This window comes from Brassica oleracea, chromosome C3, assembly GCF_000695525.1.
Source record: "Brassica oleracea var. oleracea cultivar TO1000 chromosome C3, BOL, whole genome shotgun sequence".
NCBI lineage: Eukaryota > Viridiplantae > Streptophyta > Magnoliopsida > Brassicales > Brassicaceae > Brassica > Brassica oleracea.
Window position 1 is genome coordinate 26,856,769 of NC_027750.1, and position 12,043 is coordinate 26,868,811.

Genomic DNA, 12,043 nt, shown 5'->3' on the forward strand with positions numbered 1-12,043 from the left:
TCCAGCCCCGCAAGGTATTCTTTCGTCACTCTCCCATTAGCATCTCTATGCATATACATCCACCTCTGCAACTCGAAAATATTCCCGAAGCCCGACATTTTTTTTCTTTCACGTTTTTTTTTTCTTGTTGGTTGTTTAAAATGATGTTCAAACATCCATATTTATAGAAAATTTTCAAATCTGATAGTTGTAATTTTGCTAGGAATTTACGACGAAATTTAGTTAGGTTGCCGGAAAAAACGTGTTACAACTACCAAGTTGGTGGATTCAAAATTTCTTCGCTAAGTAGACGTAAAATATTTTCTCGTAAAGTACACGCTACATTTACGTCGAGTTTACGAGAAAAGCGTATTTCCTCGTAAAAGCCACGTGACATTACATCGACTTTACGACGAAATGATTTCGTCGTTATTTTACGAGGAAATAACGTTGATTTTATATTTCCTCGTAAGTTCCTCATAAAATTAACGTAAATTTACAAGGATTAGTTTTCCTTGTTAAGTTTCCTCGCTAAACTTGTGTTTTCTTGTAGTGGATGGATGATCTATTGAGAAATAATTCGCCAATATTGTGCTAGTGAAACCAAAGCACAAAAAAAGCACAAAAAGATTACCCGGTGTCTAAAAAGTCAGTAAACAAATGTTTTGAACCTCCAAAAAGTAACGCACTATTTATTGTATGGAATGAGACCAAATGAATTGCATGGAAAATCCATTAATCATAGACGGTAGGAACGTTACATATTATTTATATGTGCACCCAACTGAAATCAACCTCTTATTTTGATAAACATAAATATAACTAGTAGTTCAAAACACGTTTTTGGTAATTCAGTATTGTGTTCGTTACAATTGATAAATTTCTTCTTAATTAACTAAATGAATTTATCTCATAATTATTGTTTCAGAACTAAATTTATCCGACTAATGTGGTGGAAAAATCAAACTCGCAAAAAACATCTGTACAATAAAGTGGCTATTTTATTTAAGTGTTTAATAAAATAATTTGACAATTAATTCATGTTCTAGAACTTCGTTAAACTAACATTCTCGTTAACTAATACAATCATAATATTTTATAATTAGAAATTACAATAAATATTTGACATGTTTAATTAACTCTTTTTTGTTTCTCAGCAATTTTGGTGTTGCCGTTAATTAGAGAAAGTATTTTAACTTTCACACACATATCAGTTGCTTCTCACATTTGGATGTTTTGGAGTTTAGTAGGATAATACTATGATAGATAAAGTTTTTTTTCCTATTTAGTCATATAAGTGTTTTGTAAGTCATGTAAGTGATGTATATATCTTTGTTACTTTCAGTAATCATGTGATTAAACGCTCAGTTTTATTGAGAGTGCTTGTTTGTGAGAATCAAAGCCATTCAAGAATGTATAAAAAATGCCAGTAAGGAAAATTGTGTGAAAACATGAATAAAATATTCAGTAATTAATCAATACGGACATGGTCATTGTTAAGAATATATTTCTCTTGAATTGTATACTCTTTAAAATTATAGCTTTTCTTGTTTACCAAAAAAAAATTATAACTTTTCTTTTTCACTTTTAGTTTTTTTATTCAAATACATTTTATTAGTATATATTTTACCCCCATTCCCAAAGATGTGTTTCGTATAGTGCAACGATTAGCTTTTAGGTTATAAATTCGAAATTTACCTGTTTATGATGTACCTAATTAAATAATATATTATATTTATTCCCCATTCATGAGATCCTTTGATTAATTTATTAATTTATAAGCAATAGATCGATCAACTACAGCGGTATTCATTTTTCATAAAGGACACGTAATTAAGTGAACAATCTTTTTTGCCGTCATTAGGTGAACAATCTACTTTAATAATTCTCTAATATATTGAAATCGACTTATCATAAACTTAAACTTAGACACTACTATACATATTAGCTTATATGAAGATACATACCATTTGACTCTACGAGCAATATATTACTCTATTTATTTCATTTTAAGTGTTGTTTTATATTTGTATATATAAATTTAAAAAAAATTAATTTTATATATTTCTAATAAATATTATTATTTATACATTTAATTATATTTTAATATGTAAAAAAATAAACTGGAAAATATAAGTCAATTATTATGTAACGAAAATTTTACTTTACATCACCACTTATACAAAACTGAAGGAGTATTAAATAAAATAGATTATATCGAAAATGCATCCATTTCTCACACCGAAATAAGCTGATAATAACGAATACATCAATTGTGTGTGCGTCGTAGAATATGTACAATCCATGTCCCTTACGTTGCAGATTCCCATCATTTATTTAAATATTCTCTTCTTTTCTGCTTTCACCTTTTTATGTAATATATGAAATTAATAATTAATAATTTATATTATATTCTTCCCCTATATATATCTCAGATGTCCACCGTTTCAGTATAGCACCGCCACTCGAATTACCTAACAAAGAAAAAAAGAATTAGAAGATTGGTATACTCACTTGTTGCTAAATTTTCACAAAAATTCAAACAAAAATGCAGAGGCAAGTGGCACTCATTAAGCAGTCCCTCTTTGATCAGGTACAATGTTTATTCCTTTTATTGTGAACATATGATTTTTTAGTGTTAGTGTAGTATTTATATTAGTACCAGTTGTGAATTTCTTCAAAGAAAATAATAATTAGAACTCAAATGGAAAAATACATGCAGGGATATCTCGATGAACAATTCGTAGAGTTAGAAGAGCTCCAAGATGATGCAAACCCTAATTTTGTTGAAGAAGTGGCAACATTATACTTCAAAGATTCAGCTCGATTAATCAGTAACATTGAGCAAGCTTTGTGAGTAACTTTAATTTTCATATTTATTTTTTCTATTTTTGAACAAGACTTTGAGTTTTCTAATGTACACATATTACTTTTAACAATGCAGGGAAAGAGGATCATTTGATTTCAATCGGCTGGATAATTACATGCATCAGTTTAAGGGCAGCAGCACAAGGTAAAATTTCCCCTGAACTTTGATAAATTTACATATAAAAATGCGACTACTTGAGTACTTAGTATGTGTTTAAGTCAAAAATAACACAAGCACATTTAAATTACTTCCATATTCGATCAAGAATATTAATTACTTCCACTCTGATTCATGATTTAATGATAAAGTTTACTAGACTTAACATAAATATGTTTATTATAGTTTTATACAATAATAAATAGTAGCATTTGTTAAAACGTAATTAGTAATGACATAATGTGTTTTTTTCTTGTAGCATCGGTGCGAGTAAGGTGAAAACTGAATGCACTATGTTTAGGGAATACTGCAGAGTTGGAAATGCTGAAGGGTATTTTCCCTTTACACCTTCTTGCTTCTTTTTTTAACGGAATATAAATTCACCGGGTAAAAATTAACAAGAAAAGTATGGAGTTAAAATTGCAGCAATATCCGTTGAACCTTAAACTTTTCTGCTTTATTCAATTTTCAATGCCCTAAATAGTTTTCTCGCTATTCCGTACTTGCGACGAGTGCAGATGCTTGAGGACTTTCAAGCAACTGAAGAAAGAGCACGCAACGTTGAGAAAGAAGCTTGAACAATATTTCCAGGCAAGCAAATAATTAACTATGCTTAATGAATCACAAATTATGTGATGATCACTTTTTTATCATAGTAACTGTTTAGTTATGTACCTGAATTAGATTTTGTAATGAACAGTTGGCAAGACAGGCGGGGCCCAAGGAGACAGCACGTAGGCCCAAGTAATACAGGGACAGATCAATGAGGAATCGTCAGCGAATTTTGTAGTAGAAAATGCTATAAATACATAGTTCCTCAATGTGTGTAATAAAGAAGATCTTGGATTTTTAATATTATGCATGTTAATAAACGGTCCAAATTTCTCTCATGTTTTTCCTTATATCGCTAATATTCTCCATAGATATTATTTTATTTGCGATTTGCCTCTTATTCGTAACACTTGAGCTTTTCTCATTAATGACGGTATACAAACAAAAATAAACATGCCTTTATGAATTCGCCTTTAAGTCTTTAACCATGAATACATTATTATGTAGGCACTTCGAAAGTATAGTCTCTACTGCGAATATAGTACTCATCATAAAGGCAACAAAAAAAAACATACAAGATATAATAGTTATGCTAACCACCTGGAGATAAAACCAATATTCATTTTTGAGCAAAATAATGTATTAATTTGTTACCAGTCTAGCAGTTCTTCTTCTATTACTTTTAGTCTTAGAGAAATTTCATCGGTCATACTCTTAGAGTATCTCAATAATTACAGAAAAAATAGAAAATAAGAGATACTGAGGAGAGAAACATGAGAAAAGTTCTCATATCACTTTTAAATACTCTTTAGACCCTCTATATACACTGTCAGCTTAGAAATAAATTCAGCTTTTTCAAACATTTTTAATTTATTTCGATAACTAAATCTTAATAAATAATTAGTTTTATTTGGTGTAGATACCCAACTTAAAAAATTTAATCGATAATGTTGCTTTTAAATGTTTTAGTTTTTCATATGATGGAATAAGCTAACTACATATAGGTCTAATATAATTTGTTATTTTCTAAAATAAAAAAATAATAGACATGGGATTTATTCAAAATAGTAATTCTCTAAATATAGAGTAAAAATTAAAAGAATGTTACTTTTTAATAGTAACCTTTGTTTTAGGGAAAAAATAGAAGTGGATTTGAATACTTTTATTTTTAAATACTACTGTAGAGGTAAATATATCGATGAAGATATGTGTTAAAGATGGTTCTGTTTGTAGCAAAAGCGGAGATGTCTTTTTTTTTTTTTTTTTTGAAACACAAGCGGAGATATCTATTGTCTCTTGTTTTGATGGTGTTAACTGTCTGACTTCATTGACCATGGAAACTTTTATCCCTCCCTTTTATTGTTTCGATCAGGAATGTCAATTTGAAGAAGTCTTCTTATTTGACTTGCCTTTCTCAGAGACAACGATGGTTGAACGTGTGATATAATCTTTATCAAGTCTTTGTTTGAGTACTTGTACTTGTTGTTTAAGTTTTACCATTTACTTGTCCACTATATTGGTATGTGCTTTAGTTTTTTTGGCTCCTAGTTTTGTTGTTTAGTTTTTTTGGCTCCTAGTTTTGTTGTATCCTCCACTAGTGGAGTTAAACTCTTAGTTTTAATGAAAGTAATTTTGATCAAAAAAAAAATCGATGAAGATGCTAACTCAGTTATGTGACCTGTGGAAGCAGACAGCAATAAATTTATCTTCTGGAATAGCCTTTGTACAAAACTATGTGTTGTTCAAAAACAAAAACTATATGTTGTTCTTGATAATTATAAATTTTATAATAATTTCGCAAGGGACGTACAACCATTTTCATTTATTAGCTTACCTATATCTCACTCACTCACTCGCACAAACCAAATATTGTTTATGGCATTCTTTTTTTAAAACGCTTTCATTTGCATAATACTAACACAAAGAGATACAAAGAGGAATCAGAGATAATCCAAATTGACAACTGGGCATAAGAAAATCTGACAAATTAATAAGAGTAAATCACACAAATCAAAGTGTTTAGGAAAAATATTATTAGACTTTCATGAAAATTATGTTACAAGATGCATAGTTTACACAGAGAATAAATCAATTTAATTTCCTAAACTAATATGGAATAATATATAATAGATAACGATAAGTTTCTTATTTTAATATATTGATGTATATCCTAATATTGACCATTGGATTAGTTCGATCTTCTAGATCTTCAATACTCTCCCTCACGTTCATACGTGGTAACACGTATGAGATTGGAAAATCTTCAAAACATAGTACTAAAAATAACTCAAACTCTTATGAAACAACGATGGTTGTTAATGTTGCGGAAGCTTGATGAATGTCCCATAACTCTTTTGCGATTTCGCGAGTTGAGATAGATGATCTGATTTTTGGTTTGATCGTTTGTTTTATCCATCCTACAATGATATGATTTCTTACTGTCCAATCTTCACGGTATGGTGAATCGGCTGTCGGTATACTGCCGTCAGAAAATCTGAATCTTTCATGAGCAAATAGCCATATGAAAGTTGATGAATAAATGCTTGAATTGTAGAATGCTTGAATTGTAGAATAAATTTTCCTTGCTTCAAATTGAAAAACAAAGGAATAGAAAATAAGCTGATTTGCGATTTTGTAAAGACAGCAAGACTATAATTGAATGAAAATCTTCTTCTTCAAGTTCTGAATAAAGAAGTTCTGAATGAAGCGTTGTTGTTTTCCGATTTTTGCAAAGTAACACGGGAATAAAGTTTTAGAAGTATTTGATGTTTTAGTTTTATTCTTCCTCTGATACCATGACAGATTGATGAGAGTAAATCACACAAAGGTGTTTAGGAAGAATATTATTATACTCTCATGAAAATTATGTTACAAGATGCATAGAGAATAACTTAATTTCCTAAACTAATATGTAATAATATATAATAGATAATGATAAGTTTCATATTTTAATATATTGATGTATATACGTACTAATATTGACCATCAGATTAGTTCGATCTTCTAGATCTCCCAATAAAATCTAAACAAAAAGATTCCTAAGCCATGCAGGAAATCTTGACGCAGTGTAAAATTGAAACAGATCTTCCTTAACCACACTATTCGCGATAAGAAAGACTGTTTTAAGGGCATGACGACTGCGATTCCACTCGCCATTTCCAAACCCAGAGCCGGCTCTTACCCATGGCAACATGGGCATTTGCCATGGGTCTATGGGTCTATATTTTTTGTTGCTGTTTTAAATGTCCATTTAATCTGTAAAAATTATCTAAAAAGTTCATAATTAAGTAAATTGAATTTAATTATTAAAAATAAAACAATAAAAATCTATATTTTCACCATTAGTTTTGAGATACTTTTGTTATTTGTCTCAGGTCTTAGACCTCAAGTCAAAAGAAATATAGAAAAGAAAAAATATAGAAAATATTTATAAATGAATCTATAGTTCTTGGCTCTAATTGATGACCAGGTTGAATGAAAAAAATTATGGTGAATTCTTTGTTCCTCCGATTTTGTACCAGTTGTGTTGAATTTTTTTGTCAAATTATTGACATGCGGATTCCACTTTTTTCCTCTAATTTCTTCATAGATGAATGAAATTATAAAGAAAAATTTTCCTCTTCGATTCTGTTGAGGAACAAAATGAAAAAAAAAATCATATTTTCTTATTTTTTCAATTCCTCGAATGAACTTTTATTCATTATTTTATTCATTTTTCCATTCATCTAGTGGTCACCAATCCGAGTCTTTGTTTTGCCCAGAACTATTATACTGCTTGGCCCTCTTTAAAGAAGACCGCATAGCACTGTCTCATTTTGATCTGTTTATGGCATTCAGCTTTTTACCACATAAAGGTGAATCGATTTAATATAGTTACATATATAATTAAATAAAAGAAAGGTATTTGGAAAAATAATGAACAAAAAAGAGATGACACAAAATTGAAGTAAATTAAATCCTAACCTTCTATTTGCGCAACCTTCTTCTTTTCTTCATTCACACATACCAAAGCAAGAAAATGGACCGTCACACGAAGTTGTTTTGCTTCTCCCCTTGGTCTCAACCTTCTCCATATTCCAAATTTTATTTGCTCAAGGCGCTCCAACGACTCTTATTCCTGCAATCATAACCTTCGGTAATTCTGTGGTTAATGTCGGAAAAAACAACTATCTTTCGGCACTTTTGAGAGCGGAATACCCTACTTATGGCCGTGAATTTGCTAACCTCAAATCCACCGCTCGTTTCTGCAAAGGCAAATTAGTCACTGACATTACCAGTACAAGCTTTTACTTGTAGCCCAAGTTATCGTTTCTTTAAGCTCCGTTGAGTTGCTTGGAACTGAAGTATCTTGTGTGTGTACTTCTCTGTTACAGCTGAAACACTGGGCTTCAGTAAATACTCACCAGCTAAATTATCCAAGTCCCGAAGCTTCAGGAATGAATCAGTTCGGTTCTATGCTTCTCAATAATTCTCTACATTTATCAAGGTAACGTTGTAAGAGGAGATTGTGAATCTTTGTGGATGCAGCAAGTGTACGCAATTGGAGCAAGGAAGATAGGTGTGACTCCTCTGCCTCAAACGGGATGTCTTCCAGCTGCAAGAAACCTTTTCGGTTTCCATGAAAAAGGTTGTGTTTCAAGACTCCACGCAGATGCTCAGCAATTCAACAAGAAGCTTTACGCAGACGTTTCAAAACTTCAGAAGCAATACTCTGATCTTAAGATTGTTGTCTACGACATCTTCAGCCCACTCTATGATCTTGTTCAGTCTCCTGCCAAATCCGGTTAGTCACAAAAAATGGACTGATGTCATAACATTTTTCTCGTCTCTTAACTGATTTTAATAATCCATGATCACACACATCCATCTTTATTTTCTAATAGGATTCTCGGAAGCAACAAAAGGATGTTGTGGAACAAGAACAGTCAGAGACAAGTTCGATTTTGTGCAGTCCAAAATCTTACGGGACATGCTACAATGCTACTCAGTAACTCAGTGTGTGTTCTGGGACAATGTTCATCCCTTTGAAGCTGCCAATGAGATTCTTGCACCTGCTTTAATTGGACAGGGCTTCTCTCTCCTCGGTTGATCTCTTACGTATTTGTCTTAAGTCTTACGTATTTACTTCAAAAAAATTGATGATTTGCTTTTACCACAGGAAACCAAAAAGTTGAGGAACACTTAATACTATAAACGATATACAACGTCCTTGTGCTTGTTCTCATATGTACAAAAACAAAAATAATTAAAATGGCTAAACCAGTTGTGATTCAAAGATCTACACATCGATATTAATCTATATCATTCTAGTGAACGGTTCAAAAGGAACAGAGTATAATTTCTAAGCAGTGAGAAAAGCAACTTCAAGTTTTGCTAATTTCCCTCACTTCCAGACCCATGATGGCCTTTTAACGTTTTTCATCAGATGTGGCTGCTTTGGAGCATGTGTCTGCCTCGAAATTTTGGTCACTCTGCTCCTTAAAAACCAGTTTCTGTTTATCACCACTCTTGGCAAAGGTATAATTGTATAAAGCCTGCAGAAAATATCAACTTAATTAGAGGTATTATTAACTTTCACCTGGGCCAACATTCTGAACCAATTCAACATAAAAAAACATAAACATACGGTATAGTAACAGAGTGCCCATATAGTAATAAGATGGTCCGATAAGGAATGGCTGCAAAAAAACATATGAGCTGCTTATAGTCAGTCATAGAAGTGATGATAGAATATTTACGTATAGCAATTTTCTAATCTGGTTATTATTGTTCTTTTTTTGAGTTGTGAGTTACAACTTTCCTTTTGACTGTACTCCGTGAACAAAAGAAACAAAACCAAATAAAGTACGTTATGCATCCAGAACTCGGCGAAACAGAAAATTTTCAACAAACTACTAAATACTAATCAACAGAAACACACATATCTGACCATGAGTATCTATATAGGTTTAACAAAATAAACAAGTATATATAAATTTTTATTTTCTTTACTTTTATTAATAAGTTCAAATCTTGCCAATCAATTGTTTTGAGCATTTTTGGCAAGAATTCGTATTTTTCCTTCTAAAAAATTTCCAATTTTTCAAAATTTTGGCAATTTAGCAAATAATTCGATAAAATGAATAAATGTAGACTATGTTAAGTTTTTCTAAGAAAACTACATACAAATACAATGTAAAATAAATGGAGGATCCATCATATTTTCCTTTCTTTCATTGTAATTCTCACAGAAAGTCTAAACTCGTATATCTACGAATTTATTTGAGGTAATTTCACTGCCTTATAATCAATAATTCCCTATCTGAGTTATTTTCCCTCTATCGAATCACCTACAATAACAAAAAAAAAAACATTCTGAGTGAGTTTAGAGATCCAGATTGATGTTCAATGCTTTAAACTTCTTCAACATAACTATATTATGATTATTATGGTTGCTGACAATGCTGAGTTTAATATCGTTTTCTTCTTATCTTGATTTCAAATTTTCAACGTCTGATCGATGTCGCCATCTTGAAGGATTTTCATATCTCAACATTTATTGATTTTATTGGCGAAGTAATTAGGGTTAATTGCTATGCATGATGATAAGATGATTACATTGTATTATAATAAATTTGTGATACTATAAATGTGTACCCTACTCATTATTAATGTCAGTGAGTAGGTATCATTAATTAATATATTGATACTTAATAGTATCAAGTTACCATTGTACATAATATCAAGCAACTATTAAATTATGATTCACGTGATACATGGATAGAGCTAAAGTACTTCAATTTTAAATTGGTAATCTAGATAATTTTGATCAGTGTAATTAGATTTTAGATTAAAATTTGTGTTTAATTATCTAAGTATTTTGTTTTAGATCGCATGTTAGAACAAAATAGACTCCTGATAAGGTCACTATTTAATTGTAAATTTGTAGCAATAATATTGCAACTTGAATTATTGAACTGTTATATCAAAACTGAAATACTAATAATTGTTCTTTCATAATAAAACTGAAATACTAGTATGGCCCTGCGAAGATTGAAATTGCTAATCAATCAGGCCATGATATCGTCTTAACATGACCCAATGAAAACATGCAGACGATTACTTGAAAAGTTATACAAGTATATGAATACTTTAACACAAGTTTTCTTGGGTAAAATTTATAAAATATCCCTCGTGGATCACGAAATTGTAGATTATTATTTCGCCTAATGATTAATGTTCTATATGCGGATACATGGATATATTTCATAATGTCAATATAATTAAATGCACGTAGAGTTCACTGCAATTGATCATAGCACCTATAACAATCTACTCTCCCTTTGAAGGTTATCTCTATTTGTACAATTTCATTGATAGCTCAAATAACAGTTTTTGTAATTATACGTAACTTTTAAGATTGATCTTAAAGCAAACAAAGATGGCCCAAAAGGTGGAAGCACAAGGAGGGAAAGGAGGTATTCAATGGGACGATGGATACGAACACGATGCCGTAACCAAAATTCCGGTCGGAGCAGGTGGAATCGGCATTCAATACATCAACTTTGATTACGTGAAGAACGGACAAGCCGAAGAAGCCCCTCTTCCCGGAGTCAAAGGCCGTAGTATCGCAGCTGATCCGGTTCCTAGACTTCTTCCTTTTCATTTGATATATATATATATATAGTTTACCTTTTTTCAGTTTATCACATTTTTATCTTGATATTTGTAGTTTGTTATTAACCATCCAGAGGAGCATCAAGTTTATATAGAAGGTTGGTTTCACCCTGATTCAAGGGCTTAAGTTCATATCCAACAAGAAAACTTCTGATGTCATTGGATACGATGACGGTAATCATTTCACTCTCCAAGTTCAAGACAAGAAGATCATTGGGTTTCATGCACTACAGGAAAACAACGGTATTCTGACGGACATTCCGACGGAAAATGAAATCCTCGGAATATCCCGAGGAATTTCCGAGGAAATTCCGAGGAAACACAAAATTTGGTTTCCTCGGAATTTCCTCGGAATATACCGAGGGAATTCCGAGGAAATACTAATCCGTCGGAATATTCTTATGGAATACCGAGGAAAAATATATTCCTCGGAAAAAACCGATGAATTGCGAGGATATATTTTAGCCGTTAGAGAGCCGTTGGGGGATTTTTAAAATTCCGAGGAAATTCCGACGAACTAGCCGTTGGCGTCGGAATTCCCTCGGGCTGTCGGTAGGATTTCAACTATAAATACAAGCACCCCTCTTCCTCTTCATTCACTCCATATCTTCATTCTCCCTCTTACTCTCTTTACACACGAATTTGATTCATAAAAAAATATGTCTTCTTCAAATTATTTTCGTTCTTGGATCGGTCGACCTCATTTGGATCCGAACACGAGATTGCTTACGGAAGAATACCAACGAGGTATAACCGAATTCATGGGGTTAGTTCACCGACAACCGGAAGCAAAAACAGGTATGTTAAGATGTCCTTGCTCTAATTGTAAAA

The 12,043-nt window shown here is 31.6% G+C and overlaps 2 protein-coding genes and 1 pseudogene across 2 annotated transcripts; all 3 read left to right on the forward strand.

Moving 5' to 3' along the window:
• Positions 1-2,444: 2,444 nt before the first annotated feature.
• On the forward strand, positions 2,445-3,885 carry LOC106333468 (histidine-containing phosphotransfer protein 4-like). Its single transcript, XM_013771911.1, has 6 exons — positions 2,445-2,572; positions 2,702-2,832; positions 2,924-2,992; positions 3,264-3,335; positions 3,523-3,595; positions 3,705-3,885. Exons 1-6 carry the CDS (start codon positions 2,528-2,530, stop codon positions 3,750-3,752), a joined length of 438 nt encoding a protein of 145 aa, XP_013627365.1. The 5' UTR covers positions 2,445-2,527; the 3' UTR covers positions 3,753-3,885.
• A 2,801-nt stretch (positions 3,886-6,686) lies between these two features.
• Positions 6,687-8,700, forward strand: LOC106330264 (GDSL esterase/lipase APG-like). Its single transcript, XM_013768766.1, has 5 exons — positions 6,687-6,772; positions 7,504-7,832; positions 7,930-8,000; positions 8,084-8,339; positions 8,440-8,700. Exons 1-5 carry the CDS (start codon positions 6,687-6,689, stop codon positions 8,643-8,645), a joined length of 948 nt encoding a protein of 315 aa, XP_013624220.1. The 3' UTR covers positions 8,646-8,700.
• Positions 8,701-10,743: 2,043 nt separating this feature from the next.
• Positions 10,744-12,043, forward strand: part of LOC106332516 — a 4,296-nt pseudogene continuing 2,996 nt past the window's right edge.

What these genes read in the sequence shown, in the direction of transcription:
- LOC106330264 (XM_013768766.1), top strand. Translation starts at nt 6,687, where the DNA reads ATGACGACTGCGATTCCACTCGCCATTTCCAAACCCAGAGCCGGCTCT. An exon ending in CATTTGCCATGGGTCTATGG is followed by an intron (nt 6,773 to 7,503) that starts GTCTATATTTTT and finishes ACAAAATTGAAG; the next exon opens with TAAATTAAATCCTAACCTTC. An exon ending in GAAGCTTCAGGAATGAATCA is followed by an intron (nt 8,001 to 8,083) that starts GTTCGGTTCTAT and finishes TTGTGGATGCAG; the next exon opens with CAAGTGTACGCAATTGGAGC.
- LOC106333468 (XM_013771911.1), top strand. Translation starts at nt 2,528, where the DNA reads ATGCAGAGGCAAGTGGCACTCATTAAGCAGTCCCTCTTTGATCAG. An exon ending in AGTAACATTGAGCAAGCTTT is followed by an intron (nt 2,833 to 2,923) that starts GTGAGTAACTTT and finishes TTAACAATGCAG; the next exon opens with GGAAAGAGGATCATTTGATT. An exon ending in AGCTTGAACAATATTTCCAG is followed by an intron (nt 3,596 to 3,704) that starts GCAAGCAAATAA and finishes TGTAATGAACAG; the next exon opens with TTGGCAAGACAGGCGGGGCC.